This window comes from Mauremys reevesii, linkage group 16, assembly GCF_016161935.1.
Source record: "Mauremys reevesii isolate NIE-2019 linkage group 16, ASM1616193v1, whole genome shotgun sequence".
In the NCBI taxonomy this organism is placed as follows: domain Eukaryota; kingdom Metazoa; phylum Chordata; order Testudines; family Geoemydidae; genus Mauremys; species Mauremys reevesii.
In genome coordinates this window covers 6,969,760-6,989,604 of record NC_052638.1, presented here as the reverse complement: position 1 = coordinate 6,989,604, position 19,845 = coordinate 6,969,760, and the positions used below count along the sequence as shown (strand labels likewise).

At 49.1% G+C, this 19,845-nt stretch overlaps 1 protein-coding gene and 1 long non-coding RNA gene across 12 annotated transcripts in view; both read right to left on the bottom strand.

Annotated features, from left to right (window-relative positions):
* Positions 1 to 10,100: 10,100 nt before the first annotated feature.
* On the bottom strand, positions 10,101 to 13,402 carry LOC120384832. The gene is made up of 2 exons (XR_005589129.1): positions 11,991 to 13,402; positions 10,101 to 11,934 (listed from the first exon to the last, which is right to left on the bottom strand). It is a non-coding gene; the product is annotated as an uncharacterized LOC120384832 (long non-coding RNA).
* Positions 13,403 to 16,297: 2,895 nt separating this feature from the next.
* The window catches only part of LRRC36 (leucine rich repeat containing 36), a 40,129-nt gene continuing 36,581 nt past the window's right edge, over positions 16,298 to 19,845 (bottom strand). For all 11 annotated transcript variants that reach the window (XM_039503916.1, XM_039503917.1, XM_039503918.1 and 8 more), the window contains 2 exons: positions 17,991 to 18,105; positions 16,298 to 16,601 (listed from right to left, as the gene is read on the bottom strand). In XM_039503916.1, the coding sequence (XP_039359850.1) occupies positions 16,403 to 16,601; positions 17,991 to 18,105 (314 nt within the window). In that variant the 3' untranslated portion in view covers positions 16,298 to 16,402. The remainder of the gene's footprint in view (positions 16,602 to 17,990; positions 18,106 to 19,845) is intronic.

Below are 19,845 nucleotides of genomic sequence, written 5' to 3'. Positions count from 1 at the left end.
TGGGCAGCAAGTACCCTACCAACTAAACAGCCTGCTCAACAAGAAGCCAGATTACACTATATATCCCAGAGTTCTTTGCAGGTGCCAAGTGCCTCCTGTGGCAAAAACTTGGTTCACCAAGAAGTGTCTGTTTGGATGGCGGAGGCACTTTAGGATGTTCCGTTCTACTGAGGTTCTTATAGGGAGTTCCTGCTGGGAAACTTGCTTGCGTGAGATTTTCTCTCTGAAGTCGTCTAGAGAAGCCCATGAGTTATTGCATGTGCATCTAGACTGAGCCTGTGAACCTGCTGAGGTTTGCCCACCCCTGCAGCATGTTGTGGAAATGAAGTACATAAAGCATGCCCCATATTTCCAATTTTTAATCACCCATTTAAGATCTCTTCCTGCAGCGCTACAGTATCAATGGTTTCAATTTCCATAATCTCATAATTTATGTATGGATAGAATTTCCCCGTGCATCTCCCTCTTCTTCTGTCTAAACTACAAAAATGCCCCAAAAGTTGACAGCCAAGAATAACACCCTGTTCTCCTCTGTATAGTGGCCATTGCACCCTGGAGTTCACGTTCACAGGCGAGTGTGAAAACCACAGGAGGTAAGCTAGGTAGAAATAACTTTCTGAATGACCTGTACAAAGAGAGAGGTTCCATGGGAAAAGTTTCTGATACCCCTAGAAATCCAAGCCAGCTAGCTTTCACCCCAAACTAAGAACTGTAAAGTTGTCTGCCTTACGAAGCAGACATACATCTCTCTGTATGCGGTTAACCTGCCTTTTCCCTTCAGAATAATGTCTCGTCGTAGTGTAAGTTCCTGAATGATGTGAAATGAAAGGTGTGAAATATAACCAACGAATGAATGGACTAGGCCCACTACGTGCAGAGTAGCTATAAAGGATTTTGTTGGCTTTCTGTCTAGCAATAGGGTGACCAGACAGCAAGTGTGAAATATTGGGACAGAGGGTGGGGGGTAATAGGCACCTATATAAGAAAAAGCCCCAAATATCAGGACTGTCCCTATAAAATAGGGACATCTGGTCACCCTAGTCTAGCAATGACATGAAAAGCATAGCACACAGAGGAGGTAAGCACCTAACCAGGGTCTAGCTTTGAATCACAGACTATCAGGGTTAGAAAAGACCTCAAGAGGTCATCTAGTCCAACCCCCTACTCAAAGCAGGGCCAATCCCCAGACAGATTTTTGCCCCAGATCTCTAAATGCTCCCTCAAGGGATTGAGCTCACAACCCTGGGTTTAGCAGGCTGATATGCAAACCACTGAGCTATCACTCCTCTCCCTATAGTAAAAGAAGTTGCCTGAAAAGGGGGTATTCCATTTAATAGCCTGGCTAAGACAGAAATACAGGCCTGGAAAACAATGGAACATAAAAAGCTTCTTAATAAGAAAAAGGATAAAAGAAATGTGTTATACACTGTTGCCATCTACTGGATATTGATGGAAGCAGCAGTAAAACTGAGAACAGAAACCAGAGACCCCTTGGCAAGCATCCAAAAGAAATAAGAGGACTGTTCTCCTCCGACAAATCCCCAAGGAGGGTGTATAAATGGAGGTTATGGAGGTGGATCGCAAAGTTTTGCTGAACCCCCATGGCTAGCCTCTCCCTTCCTCCAGGGTCACAGGACTAAGAGAAGTTTGCTGAACCCACAAAAGAAGCTACAGAATTCAAAAGTGCTACCAGACACTTGGACCAGCTCTGTGGCCAGCTCTCCCCGCTTCTAGGGTTACAGGCCTGACAAGAAGCAGTGACATTCCAGTTCAGAGTTTAAGTAACTGAAAGTTTCCTTGCTGAGTCTGCACTTTCTAGTGAGACCCCAAGGAACCGTAGGTGTGATTTTAACTGCGTAATGCGAGCTGCATAGTGCTCCATTGTAAGTCCAAGTAAACTGGCCCAAGAGACTCTCAAACAACTTTTAAGCAATTGCCTTTGATGTTTTAAATTAGTCCCTTTTATACCCAGCACTAGAAAGAGCAGAGATCACATTGCTAAGAGTGTCTTAAAACCCACAGATTACAAGGCCAGAAGGGAACATTGTGATCATCTAGTCCAGCAGTTTTCAAACTTCTTTGCATTGTGATCCCTTCTGACAACAAAAATTACTACATGACCCCGGGTGGGGGTGGAGTGAGGGGATTTCTGGAGCCCGAGCCTGTGCCTCCCCAAGCTGAAGCACTCAGGCTTTGGCTGCAGCCCCAGGTGGAAGGGCTCAGGCTTCGGCATCAGTCTCAGGCCCCAGCAAGTCTAACGCTGGCCCTGGCGACCCCATAAAACAGGGCCCCGACTCCCAGTTTGAGAACCGTTGATCTAGTCTGACCTCCATATAACACAGGACAGAGAACTTCCCCAACCTAATTTCTAGAGCAGATGTGTTAGAAAATTATCCAATCTTGATTTTAAAACCCTCAGGGATGGAGAATCCACCACAACCCTTGGTAAGTTGTTCCCATGGTTAACTACTCTCACCATTAGAAAATTTACTCCATATTTGCAGTCTGAATATTTGTCTAGCTTCAACTTCCAGCCATTGGATCATGTTAGATCTTTCTCTGCTAGAGTGAAGAGCCCATTATGAAATATTTGTTCCCCATGTATGTACTTACTGTAATCAAGTCACCCCTTTGGCATATAACGCCATGTAAAGGGACAGCGGCAAGGTTGCCAGGGCAAAAATGTAACTAACCTTTTCTCATTAGATCTGTTTTTTGCACAGTCTGTACAATTGTTTCCCAGCGTTATTCCCCCTCCAAAACAAATTCAACTTGAAGAGGGGTGAGATCACTAGGACCCTATGTGAGGGCACTTTCAATAGAGTGGAGAGGACGAGAAGTTCAGGAAATTGTTGGCGTAGAGGAAAACATGGAGACAGACACCCTGCTCAGGGGAGGAGGAAGATGGGCATAGAGAGACAAGTGGGTCCAAGTGAAGATTTCCTTAGGATTGTGGAAACAATAGCTGCTTGAAGGAAGAGGGGACAGAGAGGAGATGGTATTTACTTTCCTGAACCAGTGGCAGATTACCGCACGAGCCAATGGGCCCATGCCCGGGGGCCCAGCCAATTTGGGGCCCTGTGATGGTTTGGAATGAGCCCTGAGGCCCCCTGCTGGAGGCCTTGTGGCCCTGCCACACCCACCCCAGAAAAGGGCAGTAGAGGGGTCCTCCAAGCTGCCTAGAGCGGCTGTGTGGGAATTAGCCAATCAGGGCCCAGAAGGCTAGTATAAGAAGAGCTGTAGGGCCAGGGCCAGTTCTGCTCCTTACTAGAGCTGGAGGAGACTGGATGGGGCTCTGTGCTGGGACTCCACCAGGACAAGGCCCTGCGGTAAGGGCAGGGGTGGTCCTTAGGCATATGTGGCTGTGTAGGGCACCCCTGGGTCTTAGTGTCCTCCAGCTTACCTGTTCCTGTCTCTGTGCTGACCCTTCCTAAAAGCCTCCAGCCTGCCAGACCTATTAGCACAACACTGAAACCGTTAAAGAGCCATTCAAGGGGTAATGGAGCCATTCACTGACAGAAACAGTTGTGCGTCACTGCCATGTTTACTCAGAACATGTTATTCTATAGGACCTTAGTTTAAAATTTGCTTTAAAAATATTTCATTAGTGTAGATGATAAAATCACATCTCTAAAAAACCCTTGCACAGATTTTTAGGTGCACAATCTGAGTATTCATCTTTAGCCATGAATGCTTGGATCTTCAGATATTGTTTTTAAAATAAATCCTTCAAAAGACCCCCTTATGTTTCAGAGTTTAAATCTGAAATTTCATGGCATTGTAATTGTAGAGGTCCTGACCCCAAAAGGAGTTGTGTGGGTGGAGGCACAAGGTTGTTGTGTGTGGGTGGTGGTGGTGGTGGGGGAGGTTTGAGGTACTGCTACCCTTACTTCTGTGCTGCTGGTGGCTCTGCCTTCAGAGCTGGGCAGCTGGAGAACAGCAGCTGCTGGCTGGGAGTCCAGTTCTGAAGGCAGAGCTACTGCTAGTATCAATGCAGGAGAAAGGAAGGCTGGCACAGTATGGTATTCCCACTCTTACTTTGCATCTGGCCAGCAGCTGCCACTTTCCAGCTGCTCAGCTCTGAAGGCAGCTCAGGAGAAAGGGTGGCAATATCACGACCCAAATAATGTTGTGACCCTCCCCTGGAACTCCCTTTCAGGTCAGGATCCCCATTTGAGAATTGCTGATCTCCCTTGTGAAATCTGTATAGCAGAGGGTAAAAGCACACAAGACCAGCTTTCACAGGAGGAGACCAGATTTCACGGTTTGTGATGTGTTTCATGGCTGTGAATTTGGAAGGACCCTAGTGACTGCTGGACTGATTGAAGAGTGACCCCCCCAGGATAGAGCTGCAGATTGAAGGATCCTACAGAGGGTGCTGAGAAGGGGGTTGCTTTGCTTTTATCACACAGGCAGCGTGTGACTCAGCCGGAGGATGAGTCACCAAAGACCCAGGGGTGAACTGGAGCCGGTTCGTGCGAACCCCGTTGTTAAATTTAGAAGTGGTTTTAGAATCGCTTGTTAACTAGCTTCCCTGCGAGGGAAGCTTTGATGGGCTCTGCCTGGGAAGCCTGTAATTCCTCCTCCCGGCCGCCGGGGGGCGCTGCGCTGCGCTGCGGGAGCCATGTGAGCTGCCTCCTGGCCCTGTTGCTGCTCCTCGGACCTCTGGCCCTGGGGCTCCTGCTGCTGCCTGGTGAGTCCCCGGCTGAGTCCTGCTGCTCCCAGCCCCCCCGTGAGTATCTGCGCCCCTCCCCCGCCTTCCCTGCCACAGCCACCCGCAGCCCCTCCCTGCCCGCAGCCCCTCCCTGCCCCCAGCCACCCTCTGCCTGCAGCCAGCCCCTGCCCCCAGCCAGCCCCTGCCCCCAGCCACCCGCAGCCAGCCCCTGCCCACCGCCGCCCCCTGCCCCACCCCCTGCCCACAGCCACCGCAGCCGCCCCTGCCCCACCCCTGCCCACAGCCACCCGTAGCCGCCCTCTGCCCGCAGCCAGCCCGTGCCACAGCCGCCCTCTGCCCCCACCCCGCCCCAGCCCCCCGCCACCCCCCGCCCGCCCCGGCCCCCAGCCGCCTCTGCCCCACCCCCTGCCCACAGCCACCCGCAGCCAGCCCCTGCCCACAGCCGCCCTCTGCCCGCAGCCAGCCTCTGCCTGCAGCCCCTGCCACAGCCACCCCCTGCCCACAGCCACCCGCAGCCCGCCCGTCTGCATCACCTGCCCACAGCCAGCCCGTGTCACTCCCTGCCTCCAGCTAGCCCTGCCCCACGCCCCTATCTGCAGCCAGCCCCACATCCACTGGTGCCCTGCAGTTCCCAGGGCAGTAACCCTGCACACCTGCTTCAATGAGGGGGGGACAGGGAGCAGCTGGGACCCACACATGTGCACACCCTAGAGTGACCAGACAGCAAGTGTGAAAAATCGGGATGGGGGTGAGGGGTAATAGGAGCCTATATAAGAAAAAGACCCAAAAATTGAGACTGTCCCTGATCACCACCCACACATGTGAAACGGAGCTCATTTCTAGTTCAGCCCCATCTTTTTAAAAAAGAACTTTAGGTAGGGTTAAAATACATCTGTATTTTCCTGGACATGTCAGGCTTTTCGGTTCTTAATCACCTCCTGGGAAAATATGGACGTATGGTAACCCTATTGGTACAAAAAATACATGCTGTCGCACATCCCTTAAATCAGAACTTTTTATAGGGAACCCGTTGTTAAGATTTTGGCAGCTCATCACTGCAAAGACCCACCACAGGCAGGTGGAGAGAGAGTGCAGGCACATGCGCTCGACCAGGGGGTGCTCACATGAGGTGACTGTGACGCCATTACAGGCCCCCAGTTAAATTCCACCCCACCCACTGTGGCCCCAGGGCCAGAGGGGCTCTCGTTCCCTGCCGCAGCCCTAGGACAGGGCTTTTCTGGTCTCTGTGCTGCGGGGGTGGGTGGAGGGTGTGTGGAAAGAAGTGAGCAGGGTGGGGCTGTCAGGGAAGGGGGAGAATGGGGTGGGGCTGTGGATGGAATGGCAGGTTAAAGGGGTGGAATGGGGGTTGGGCTGCAGGTGGAAGGGCTGGGGCAGGGGCCTCATCACTTGCTCCAGCCCAAGGCCCCAGGAGACCTTGATCGGCCTCTGTCCTGAACATTGAACGTGGTCAGATATTGCTGCTCCTTTCTACAAGTGATTTCAGGAGTGTGTGTTTCCATTGGCCAGGATGATGACTTTTTTGGCAATTCAGATAAATTTGGCAACTTTCTCTATCAATCTGGGAACTACTGGATGCATTCCCTGAAAACACAATGGTAAACTGTCTCAGATGTGAGATCTTGGAAACATGTAAATGTCAGACTATTATATTGAGCAGTGCCAGATGCTGTGGGCAAAGGGGATCTTTGTAGACTACTATATCAATAAGGGGTGTGTGTGCCCCCAGAGATCCAGCTCCTGCCAGGGCTCTGGAGGCTGATAGGCTGCCTGTGTTTCAGCAAAAATTTAGTCGAGTCTGCAAAAAAATGCAGCAAAACATTTCACTTCAGCGAATGGGCATTTTCCAACAAAACTGGAAAATTTCCAGCCAGCAACACTCTCCTAAATAGAAGAAGCACCTCTGTCAGAGCCTATTGATGCCAATTGGCAGAGGGCACCAGGGATGCATTGGGGTTTTTTACAGGTTATCATACTGTCAGGTTTACTGGTTGTCATAGTCATTGTGAAATGTACATACAGATATTTAAAGAGTTATGAACCTACACTGGAAATTATGTTCTCAAAGCCTTGGAGTTAAGGCAGGTAAACAGGAGGTGACATGCCCTGACTGGTTCCTTCCAGGCAGAGGGTAACAGATGCATATCTCCCTGTCTGGTCATTGTGTGTAATCTGCTTCACAATGCAGATCTATTTGCACATGCAGCCAAAATGCTAATCAAGAGACTATGAAATCTTCAAGAGAGGAAATGTACAGCTGGAGGGGATCTTATTGAGTACAGATTGTTTGCGTACAGCTGGGGGGCAGAGGTACCCCCCGCCCTGCATCTTTAACTGAGAAGACAAGCTGACAGCGTGACTTGTCTCATGAATGGAAGATCATAGCCAAGCCTGGCTGTAAAATGCTGGAAGGGCTTTGGGGTGACCATTGCTCCAGAAAATGTGAAAATATCTTGTTAGTTAAGTTTAGGTTCTAGGATGCACGTTATGATTTTATTTTGTATGTAATCACTTGTTTCCAATATCTTTACTTGATATCCCTAGAATCTCTTCTTTGTTTTGCTTGTTTTCACTATAAACATATCTAGGTGCTGTGTGATCAGTGGAGCTATGATCTAGGCTGTAACCAATAAGATGAGGGGCAGGGTTCCTTTGGGAGCAGTGAGTCTGCGAATACTGTGAGTGCCCAGTGATTCCGGGGCTGGACACTCCAGGGAGCTCACTGGGTTCAGGGGTTGGTGTGGGCCTTTCACTAACCTGCAGAGGGACGGCAGAGCCTACACAAGCTGAGAGGGGAAGGCTTGTGTTGCCTGTGGCTGGTGGAGTCAGGGAGCTGACCCATGGCAGGCACAGACAATGCCCCCTCATGCTAAGGGTATGTGGTAGCGAGGTGCCTCACCACCCATTGTACCACCAGGAAGCATCACATCTGTACGGGGAGGTCTGTCTGGTGGGTTGCACAGGGGGCTTGTCCAGGGAGGTCTGTCAGTATTTATTCCAGACAGGTCACAGATGTTCCTCAGGGTCATAGATCAGTAGATAAGAGGAGTTCAGAAGAGTTTTGAGATTTAGCTGGAGCTAAGAACTAGTGGCTCAGACACTCCTTGGGTTCTGTCCCGCTGCCACATGTGGTAAGAGGAACTTGAGGGAGGGTCATGGCCACTCTGCCCTCTATGCCCTCTCATGGGAGAAGTAGGAGACATGATGCATGTGCAGCTCCATTGGACACTGCTATTGAGAACCTCAGTCTCACATGTGCACCTACAGTGGGACCCGCACTGATGCATACTTGGAAGAACATGGAGATCAGATATATCCTCTGATTTAGCTTTCAATCATTAAACATAAAAGCAGCAAAGAATCCTGTGGCACCTTATAGACTAACAGACGTTTTGGAGCATGAGCTTTCGTGGGTGAATATAAAAGCAATTAACTCATTGTGACATTACACCCCATATTCTTATGAAAATATGCTTATGATATGGATATGGCATAACAGATATATTTTATGCAAGATGAGTCTTGTAAGGTATCATCAGAAAGGTTATACTATACTGAATGTGATTATCCAATTTGTATGCATGTATCATTTCTGTATCTAATGCAGGGGTCTCAAACTCAATTTACCTTAGGGCCAGTGTCAGTCCTCAAATCCTCCCACCAGGCCAATGTCACTCATGCAGCCCATAACCCACCCCCAAAAAAACCCCACCTGCCTAAGGCTCTGGGACAGAGTTTGGGTGGGGGAGGAGGTCTGGGGTAGGGAATTGGGGCGCAGGCTCTGGGAGGGAGTTTGGGTGAAGGGGTGAGAGGTTGGGCTCTGGGAGGGAGTTTGGGTTGGGAAGGGGGTCTGGGGCGCAGGCTCTGGGAGGGAGTTTGGGGGGGAGGAGGTATGAGGGGAGAGGGTGCAGGCTTTGGCGAGGGGTTGGGGTGCTGCACTTACCTGCGGCTCCGAGGCAGTGTGGGCTGGGGGGCCTCTGCATGCTTCTGCCCCCACAGCGTCCCATTGGCTGCAGGGGCGCTCGGGGTGGGGGCAGTGTGCGGAGGCACAGCCCCACCCCTGGGTGGCAGGGAGGGACCGGCAGCCACTGGAGCGAACAGGCAGATGCCATTCAGCTCAGCTGCGCTGCTGGGGCCCCTGAGGGGGGAGCGCCCGGGGGCAGCAGGTGGGGCCACATTGGGGAGGCTTGTGGGCTGGAGATGGGCCACGGGCTGGGAGTTTGAGAGCCCTGTTCTAAAGTTAAGAATATTGACTATGTAACAATTACAACTCTGTGTATTTGGGAGACACCCACCAGAAAACAGGCCATCAGCCTTGATGGGCCATTAGGAAGGAACAATAAGACTGAAGATACTAATCTCTCTCCTTCCTGAGAGGTCTCCTGGGATGTAGCTGTGATGCTACTAGGTCAGGTGGTCCTGTCACCTGGTACTAAACACCATCTTGGTCTGCTAGTAATTTTCCACTAAAAGGAGGGGGAGGTCAAGACTGGGAAGCAAAAGATTCCCGCCTTATGTAAATCAAGGCAAGGCAAACAGGACTCTTCTCCATTGCCTTCCTGCCCAAGAAGAAAGGCTGCTGAAAATACCTGAAGAGACAAAGGAACTGAGCGGTGGGAAAGGCAGGGGCGGAGTCCAGGTGAAGACACGAGTCTAGTCTGTAAAGAGAAATACCTGGAACTCTAAGCTACAGAAACTCTGCAACTTGCCTAAAACAACAGTTAGGGGGAGAAAAAAACAGTCTCTTTAAGATCTTAAGCTTGATATGAGTTTTGTTTTACTTGCTTGGTAATCAGCTTTGTTCTGTTTGCTGTCCCTTATAATCGCTTAAAATCTGCCTTTTATAGTTAATAAACTTGTTTTTGTTTAATAATAAACCCAGTTTGTGCAATTTCTAAGGGAGGGGGACATGGCAAGAAGTTGTGCATATTTTCCTCCACATTGGGGGAGGGGGCAAATTTATGAGCTTATGTTGAATAAATTTCTCTACAACGCAAGACAATACTTTGGGTACTTTCCAGAGGGGAGCTGCACTTGAATGTCAGCAAAACAGGGAGAGGGAGCCCAGGCTAGTGGAGCAGGCAGGCTCAGTGAAGTCCCTGTACATCAGGGGTTCAAGGGGGGGGTGTCCAACCCAGCACACTTATGTTAAAATATATCTGAGTCTGCAGGTGTGAGTTTCCTCTCTTCTTTGCTCACTTGAGTTCAGGTTGAGCAGTGCCTTCTATTTAAAAGATGACTCGGTTCTAAGTACTCTAAAATCTGCATGCTTATTCAGATTGTCTTGAAATTGTGCGCCCCATGGAGGAGCTAGGTAAGGTTACTAGTGCAAATTCTGTGTCATTTGAGCACAGGGTTCCTGAGATACACCCACCCGCCCCAAACAAAACTACATTTCACAATCAGCAGCTTCTCACAATGTTTATTTTTGCACACGTGGGGCTCAAACCGTGGCTTTCACCATCCCCCACCCGGTTGCTCAATGTTCATCTCCGCGTGTGCCCCTTTGGGGAAGCTCCATTGAAAACATTATTCACGGAAGAGCTCAGCTCCCTAGACTGGTACATGCCAAACACTCGTGCAATGAAGAGAGGGAAATGGGCAGAGGTAGCAAGAGGCTTTCCAGCCACGCTCTGATCAGATGACGTGGGTGGCTCAAGGGGACATGCAATAGCCATTGAACCGGAGTGACACCCTTGCACTGTAAATCTGAACCCTGCATGTGGCAGAGAGCTGAGAATGATTTGTAGGAACAGGGCTAGTAGCTGCCTCTCAAGTGTTTTTTAACTTTTGGGGAATGTGGCCTGCTAATTTGTACAGTGACTTTAGAAGACGTTCAAACCACGTTCTCCTAGACAAACGAGACATGCTCTCCGCTGATGTGGGAATGAGGGCAGGGCATGTTGCTACCTTCTCCACCTGCAATAGCACAGGAGAGCATCCGCCCTGGTTGATCAGTCAGCACAGGTTGGCTGGAGGCAAGATGAAAGACCGGACAATGTAATCATGTTTCTTGAACAATGGAAATGATCACTTGAAGGCCAAGGGGTTTCCGGTTCACAGCCCCTTAAACAGGAAGTACTCATGACATTTTTCACTGAGTGCACCAAGGCCGTACCCTCAACTAAGTGGCATTGCTGCTTTTTTCTTGTTTGTCTAAACTTTTGAATGCTGCAACTGATCAATTCCAAAATTTCAGGGAAAGTTCTAGACGCTGGTGACCAGAACCTTACTGATTTGGGGGGAAATCAGAAAACAAAGAGGGGATAATGGGGGCACATGAAGCCCCCACCGACTCTTTAGCACAGCCATTGCCTCAAGCACCCCCTTCCACTGTCTGAGATGAAAGAGCTGGTTAATGCACTGGTTAAATGTAACAATACCCCATCTCAGCAATGCCGATCCTCCCAATAGAGTTTAAATGTTGAAATCCTGAGTGATTTATCACCACCCAGAAAGATGACTAATGGTGAGGGGAAAGGCCCCTGGCCTGGGGTGGAGGAAATGGGGAACTCTGGTTTGGGGGGAGAAGGGGAAGTGGCAGAGTTAGACTGGGGTACCCTGGTATGAGGAGAGGGAGGGAAATGAGGGACAGTCACAGAACCCCAGGCATGGCAGGGAAGGGGAAAGGGCTTAATGAAGGTTCACACAGAGCCCCTGCCATGAGGGAGAATGGGGGACTCTGCTGTGGGAGGGGGAGGAGCATGGGCAGAGAGGGGAGAATGGGGGACCCTGGACTGGGGAGAGGGAGGCCACGCAGTGCCCTTGGCATGGGTAGGGGGAAGGTGGGAATGCAGAGGAAGGGGAATAGGGCACACAGAGAGATTGGGGGAGTAGAGTATCCGGACATGCAGAGCAGCTAATATGGGGGGGGGGGGTAGAATGGGGTGGAGGGAATGGAGCGTATGGGGTGAAGTGGGAATATGGGGCACACTACACAGAGCCCCTGCAAGGGAATATGGGGCAGGGTCCGAGCTGGGAAGGGGAACGCAGACTTGTGGAGAAGCAGTGATAAAACCGGGCTGTTTGGCAGCATGCAGGTAGGGGAGGTGGATGGGGTAGAGGGATAAGTAGGGAGAAGGGTTGGGAGGGTTTAGGCCAGTGGAACAGGGAGGGAATTGGGGGAGTGGAAGGGGAGGAGATGGAGTAGGTGAAAGTGGGAGAGGTGAGGAGTAAGGGCAGGGGCCTAGTCACCTCCACATTCTTCCCTCCCCTGCCATTGTGCTGGGATCTGGAGTGACCTTCCCCTCTGAGCTCTGCTCCCTGTCCCCTATGCTGTGCTGGGATCTGGAGTGACCTTCCCCTCTGAGCTCTGCTCCCTGTCCCCTATGCTGTGCTGGGATCTGGAGTGCCTTCCCCTCTGAGATCTGAGCTCTGCTCCCTGTTCCCTGCCACTGTGCTGGGATCTGGAGTGCCTTCCCCTCTGAGATCTGAGCTCTGCTCCCTGTTCCCTGCCACTGTGCTGGGATCTGGAGTGCCTTCCCCTCTGAGATCTGCTCCCTGTCCCCTGCCACTGTGCTGGGATCTGGAGTGCCTTCCCCTCTGAGATCTGCTCCCTGTTCCCTGCCACTGTGCTGGGATCTGGAGTGCCTTCCCCTCTGAGATCTGCTCCCTGTCCCCTATGCTGTGCTGGGAGCTGGAGTGCCTTCTCCTCTGAGCTCTGCTCCCTGTCCTCTATGCTGTGCTGGGAGCTGGGGGTCTGATTCCCTCTCGCTGCCCCCATATGTGAACCAGAATCTCAAAAGGACCCTACCCCTCCCTCTGGGAGGAAGTCTGAGCCCCTCCTCCTATCCCTCCACGTGAGCTGGGATCCAGAGAGGCCCTGCCCCTCTGGGGAGTATGTACTCCTCTCCCTGTCCCCTGTGTGTGGTGGGACTGGAGGCCTCTCTGCAGGAAGTCTGAATAATAGATTCCAAGGCCAGAAGGGATCATTCTGATCATGTACTCTGATCTCCCGTATAACAAAGGAAAACTAGGAAATTCTCTGACAAAAAACTTTGTTATTGCAGAGTTTAAGGTTGCTCAGTAGTATCTCCTACCTTTCCAGAACACTGAGTTCAGCAAAACTTAACCTCTGAAACCCAGGGAATAGAGAGTTAAGGTACCTGCCAATGCCACCTTAACTCTGCCCTGTGAGCAATGTTGCTAAAACCTAGGTAAGACAGTAGTCCAATGAGCTCTCCGTCTACTGCTGAACTGGAGGAAATGACTTCGTGAACTGACCATATCTGCACAGCCGCACACATCTTGCCAAGGTGATACATTTTGGCTGTTTTGGGTTAAAATTCACTAAGTCTTGGATGCAGAGGTAATGAAAGGTTGTTATCCCTCTTTGGTGACTAAAGGGCAGCAGAACTGTACTTCATATGCCCTAATTGAAGCATATTAGCTACAGTCATGGTGACTGTAATCTCACTCACTAACAGTGGGGGCAGGGGGCTCTCTCCAAGTAAAAAACAGAGGGGACAGGGCAGCTGTTACTATCTAGTGGTGAGCCTTCTGTTTAAGGGTCCTAGATACTTACGACATTCCAGGCTGCAAGAGCACTGAGGGGCTGTGTCACCACTTGCCCTGCAACTTGGGGTACCTCACAGTGCTTGACAGCTGTAGCTCCCAACCTGGGCTTCTCACAGCCAGACACCCTGAGTGTCCGTGTGTAGCCACAGCCCCCGCGGGGCCAACAGCTCTGCCCCTCTGACTGTAGGTGAGAAATTGCAAGAGACCAGGATTATAATCTGTTAGGGTACATCTTCACTACCGGTAGCAATCGATTTCTCGGGGATCGATATATCGCGTCTCATCTAGACGCGATATATCGATCCCCGAACGCGCTCCTGTCGACTCCGGAACTCCACCAACGCGAACGGTGGTAGCGGAGTCGACATGGGGAGCCGCGGACGTCGATCCCACACCATGAGGACGGTAAGTAATTCGATCTAAGGTACTTCGACTTCAGCTACGCTATTCACGTAGCTGAAGTTGCGTATCTTAGATCGATCCCTCCCAGTGTAGACCAGCCCTTACATTTTAGACACTGGAAAGTGTGCTTGCTTTATTTTGTTACATTTGTAACTATTTTCGGTCTCTGTGATCTCTGCTTAGTATCACGTAACTCTCTGCTATTTATTAATACACTGATACTAAAACAGTAAGTTTACCTCCAAGCAGTTCTACTAAGGTAAAGAGCATGTCCTCAGCGGAGCTAACAGGCTAGTGCAGTGGTTTTCAAATTTTGTTTTGTGGCGACCCAGTTGAAGAAAATTGTTGATGCCTGTGACTCAACGGAGCTGGGGATGAGGGGTTTGGGGTGTGAGAGGGGGCTCAGGGCTGGGACAGAGGGGAGGAGTGCAGGCTGCAGGGTGGGGCCAGGAATGAGGGATTCAGGTTGTGGGAGGGGCTCTGGGCTGGGGAAGCGGGTTGGGGAGTGGGAGGGGGGTCAGGGCTCTGGGCTGGGGTGCAGGAGGGGGCTCCAGGTTTGGGGGGGCTAAGGGCTGGGGCAGGGGATTGGGGCATGGAATTGGGGTGTGGGCTTATCTCAGGCGGCTCCCAGTCAGCAGTGCAGCGTGGGTGCTAAGGCAGGCTTCCTGGGAAGTGGCCAGCAGCAGGTCCAGCTCCAAGGCGGAGGCACGCAAGTGGCTGTGCACGGCTCTCGCCTGCAGGCACCTCCCCACAGCTCCCATTGTCCGGTTCCTGGCCAATGGGAGTACGGAGCTGGTGCTCAGGGCAAGGGCAGCATGTGGAGTCCTGTGGCCCCACCCCGCCTAGGAGCCAGACCTGCTGCTGACTGCTTCCGCGCTGCAGTGCCATGTCAGACGAGGTAGGGACTAGTAGCCTGCCTTAGCTGGGCAGGGACTTTTACCGGCCCGGTCAGCAGTGCTGACCCGAGCCGCCGCGACCCAATGCCTTACAATCTGCGACCCAGTTCTGGGTCATGACCCGCAGTTTTAAAACCACTGGCCTCGTGTGTGTGTGTACTGGCTCTTTGGAGGCAGTGGACTTAACTTCTGTGAGTGTCCAGTGAGAGGGACTGGCCACTACAGAGAGATGTCTTGGGAAGTGGGGTTCGCTGAATGTTACTTACAAGGCAAAGTTAAGACTGGCAGAGTCTCAGAGTTTGCTGTGTGGCAGGAGCTGGCGCATGGTTTAAGATCCAGCAAAATTCTCTTACTGAGGCAGAGAGGTAACACAGTGGCTTATGGCTCCGGGCTCCTTGAGGGAGGTGTCACGGGGCTCAAATGGGTTTTGTTTTGTAATTAAGAGGAATCCGTAGATATTGAACCCGGCCTTTGGTACAGCCAATACCAGCTGGCAGAAGGGTTACACACTAGATAGTGCAGAATGTGCATTCAATAGGGCATATGCCCACTGTAGGACAGAATCAAAGGCAAAACTTGCATGTAGGTGAGGTTCCTGTTCAGTGCATTACCTGCACCTGCCCTACACTCAGCCACTGAGCCTACTCCATAAAACATCCCCGTCTCTATTGCATTTTACAGTCCTTTCACATTTGCATACAGGGTTCCTCTAACACAGCACTTTTATTTCTCCACCATAACGGCCACTCTCACCTCACTGCCCACAATCCCCATGGGAAGAAGATCCCTCAGTATCGCTATAGGCACAACTACACAATTGAGTGCTGATATGAGGCAAACTGCATCCCTCAGGGTACACACATACTCATTGCTTTTCATCACGCAGAGGTGCTCAGATTCCAGCCCCCCCACATCACCTCATCATAATCACAGTTCTGCTAAGCTGCCCTAAGCAATCCCTCCAGAATTCAATACAGCTCCACTTAACACAGCGAATGCAGCTAGAATGCATGCAGATAACTCCTGTAGGCTAGTGCCAGCTCCAGGGGGACAGAGATAAGGTTGCATTGGTGTTCACCTTTCAGGCGTTAAAGGCTGAATTACCTTAATTCTTTATTTCCTGGTTTTCAGCACTTTGAGTTTTATTGAACTGGATGTTGTAGAAGAGCACAAGATACCACCGAGCAACCTTAACTCACTAAATCTTTCGCAGTGAACATACACTGGACTCACCATCCCATAGCTGAAATGCAACCATCTCTAGAGTAGAACATGACAGCTGTTAGCAGCAAACTGCAACACTACAGGACAGTTTAGGATAGGGGGAGAGAAATTATTCTGTATTAAACTGAAATTGCAGAGGGAATAATTATCTGCAGATTATCATCCAAAATAAAATGTCACCAGGTCACTGGGTTTATAACTCCAAATTCTTGCAAAAAATGCCATGGGTCATTACCTTGATTTTACATTTTATATCAAATATTGGATCTCCAACCACACAGCCACCTAGCACGGGACACTGATTCAGTACCATTTCAGAGGACACTGAATCCACTACTGAATCACTAATACTTCCTGAAGTGTGACTCTGTATTCTCTGTAGTATCCGCGAAGATCATACTGCCTTGGGACGGCAAGACTGCACACTACAGTTTTATTACAAAGAGCCTGGTGTGGGTTTTTGGTAAATCAAAGACAGAAAAACATAATGCTAACACCAAGTGGCGCTTAAGTTGCTAACGCAAGGTAAAATTAGAATGACATAGTGAATTCACTTCAGTAAAAGTAGACATTAGACACATTTAAATATAGTTTGACATCTCATATTGTACTTAAATGGAATAACATAATCCATATAACATTAAATGTGTGAAGTGGCTTCATGTTTCCTTTAGAGAGGAGAATTGCTTAATTGCTCTGCATTACCATACTGACTATAGCCATGTGCTGCTACAGGAGGAGTTCTTTCTAAGGGAGGCGATCTCTCACGAATGGTGAATTTCTCAGAAGCAAGCGTTGTTTTTACTGAACTAGGATTTTGCTCTTTATTCAGCTGTTGCAGCAGGAAGTTGTTTGTGGACACTAAAGACCTGGGTGAGATGGCAAAGAGGTGGTTAAAATGATGCATAAGCATGCATCCATTTGAATGAACTCTGCTAAGATGTGGAATGTATTCCCTGAAATGAGACACTAATTTCCATATTTTCAAATTCATAGCAAACGGAAAGTTAAAATGAAGCATGTAGTTCATGCTTCTGTATTTCAAACCAATTCTAGCAGTCACACTTTAAGGTTCCATTTATAAATAGTTTATAAGGGGCTAAAATGATTGATGTTATAAACCTGTTACAGGCATAAGTAACGTGTTATGGACCGCTACAAGCACATCAGTAGAAAGAGTTATACTGTAGATGATAAGAAGAAACCTACTGACCTGATGGACAATTGATTAACCACCCTTAGAACACATGGGACTAGATTCACACCTGTGAATATATTAAATCCACTACTTCCATATGTGAGCTGTGCAAAGACACTAGTGATACTGGGCTGACCTTGTGAAGTGTGCCTGGGGCCATGAGGATTTCGGAACTCCATGCAGGCTTTAGAATGCATGAGGAAACTGCTGTGAATAGATAAATACTTTCCCCCTGAACTAATCAAAGTCTTTACCAAGATAAAAACATATTTGGATTTTTAGGCCAAGACATTTTTGAAAATGTGTAAGTGAGATCATCAAATGCTTTGTCAGATTTGTCTGAACCTCTGTGAAAAATCCTCCGCTGTTTAAAAGTTCATGTTTCTAAAATCAATCTGCTTGAAATTTTACTTTTGATTTAAAACCAGGCTTATAATGAAAATCATAGTAGCTCACCCCACACTATGAATAAGTCAATCATGTTTCTCCAAATATACAGTGGAGACAATATAGTGACACAGTGCAAGTCACCATAATCTAGGTAGATCCCATTTTTAGAAAAGGAGATGAGCCTAAAACCCAATTTGATTTAATATTTGATATTTCCCCCACCCCAATGCACTGATGTGTAGCCTGATTTTCAGAGGTGCGGAGCATACTTTGTTCTCACTGACTTCAATGAGAGTTGTGTGTGTGACCAGGACATTTGAAAATTAGGCCAGAGGCTCTTTTTCTGCAAAAAGTCTCTGGGCAGGTCTATACTTAAAGTGCTGCAGCAGCGCAGCTGTAGTTTCAGTGAGGACAATATTGACGCCGATGGGAGGGCTTCTCCTATCAGCATTGGTACTCCACCTCCCTGAGAGCTGGTAGCTATGGCAACGGGAGGGCTTCTCTCATTTACATAGTGCTGTCTACACCAGTGGGTTGCTCAGTTTAACTGAGTTGCTCAGGGGGGTGGATTTTTCACACCCCTGAGCAACGTAGTTATACCGACCCAATTTCCTAGTGTAGACCTGGCCTCCATGTGTGTAGAGCTTCTACTTCATACTGTTCATCATACCTCTGACTCTCCTGTAGAAGATGCACAGTCTCCTGCAGTTTCTTATGTTGTTTTAATTCCAGAGTTAAGTACTCTACTTGGACACTCAGCTGCTCGTTCTTATGTAGCAACTCATCTAAAAGAATCACAGTGAGTTGGGGTCAGCAAAATACAGAGCTGTATGCCTGAAAATGCATTTTAAAATAAGTAACATTATTAATAGTAATGACAGAACCTCTGAGTAGAATGAACGACTAGTAATTACTACTCCTACTACTACTAACAGGGTTGCATATTTTGTAGCTTCTGTAGGCCGATCTCATGGAACAAACCAGGGGCTCCTTGCATCTTGCCACTCCAACTCACAAGCTCTATGTGTCCCGCATGTTTCCCTTTCCACCATGCCACTGTATCCCATTCTTCCCGTCCATGCTAGAGTCTACGTGTTTCCCCCAGCTCCCCTTGCTTCATACCGGGGTCCCACATTCTTTCCACCCATGCCAGGGTTCTGTGTGCTTCCCTCTCCATCCCCCCGGCCCAGGGTTTCCCACTCTGCCCTCTGCCAGGGGCTCAGTGTGCACTTCCCATTCTTTCCTTCCACCCTCCCCATTTGTCCTCTTTCTGTCTGGTGATAAGTCATTCAAAATATCAACATGTTAAAGTCTATTGGGAAGATGGGCAGAGATGAGATGAGGTATTGTTATCCTGGAAAGTGTTAACTGGAGTCATCAACCAGTTCTTTGATCTCTAGGTAATTACAGAGGTGCTTGAAGCTGTGGTTCTGCTACACAGATGAAAGGGACTCCGTGTGTCTCCCATTTTTTCCCTTTCTGATTTTCCGATTTTCACCAAAATCCGTATAGTTCTACTCAACAGGCTGTGATGTAGAACCTCAGCCCATTGTTATTTTATTTTATTATTCTAATTCATGTTTCTAAGGGGATTTTCACCACAGTTCCTAGATTCTATTTTAAACAAACTGAAAAATAATCTATGATCCCTCCCGAGGAGGAGTCGGTTCTGTATTTCCATATTTTATGAGTAATTTGATCTAGATTCTAGGTGCATTATTTCAGGAGCGAACTGCTAGGGCCATTTTATGGTTTGTCTGTTAAGGAATTGCCTACATTCAAATAGGAGCCCCACAGCATAACCTGCTCGTTGCAAGCTCTGGGCTCAGCCAAAGTTTGGTGTTATCAAATTCCACAACCAAAGTCAGGCCCTGTCGTAAAGCAGACGCTTACAAGCTCACTGTCCGGTACATGAACTTGGCAAAACTGTTGCCAGCATACTAGGCACTAGATATTTCTGTAAATATATTCCAGCTAGTACAGATACATCCCAAACTAGTACAAGATAAGAGAGGTTGACAGCATAATGAATAGGGATGTTTTGTCCAAGATATCAGGAACAAAGGGAGGTAACAAATGCCATGAAATGTGTAAGTTGTGTACGTTAGGGTTTTTTTAGCCTATAAATATTGGGGTACTTTGCCTTGATTCTTTGTTCAGCTGAGGTGGCAGCAGAAAGTCCAGCTGCTGACAGAGCTGTTCCTTGACACAGGGCACTCATGTGTTAGCATACCTGTAACCCCCGAGCCAGGGACCTATGGCTGTGTCTTGATGTCAATAAACCTGGCCGAGTGCCTGTGTCACTGAACCATGCCTGTGGTCTGTCTTTGAGTAACAGTGCAGCGTTATTAGGAAATCTCGCAGCCTGCTGAACTACCATTGAATTTCAAGGACAGAACCACTGAGCAGCCTGAACAGTGCTACCGAGGCAACAATATTCCAGCTCCCAGCACTTAACCACGCTGGGTAGTACTAGCAAGAGCTGCTGAACCAGCTATCTGCGCAGAGCTGGGAAAGCACACGGA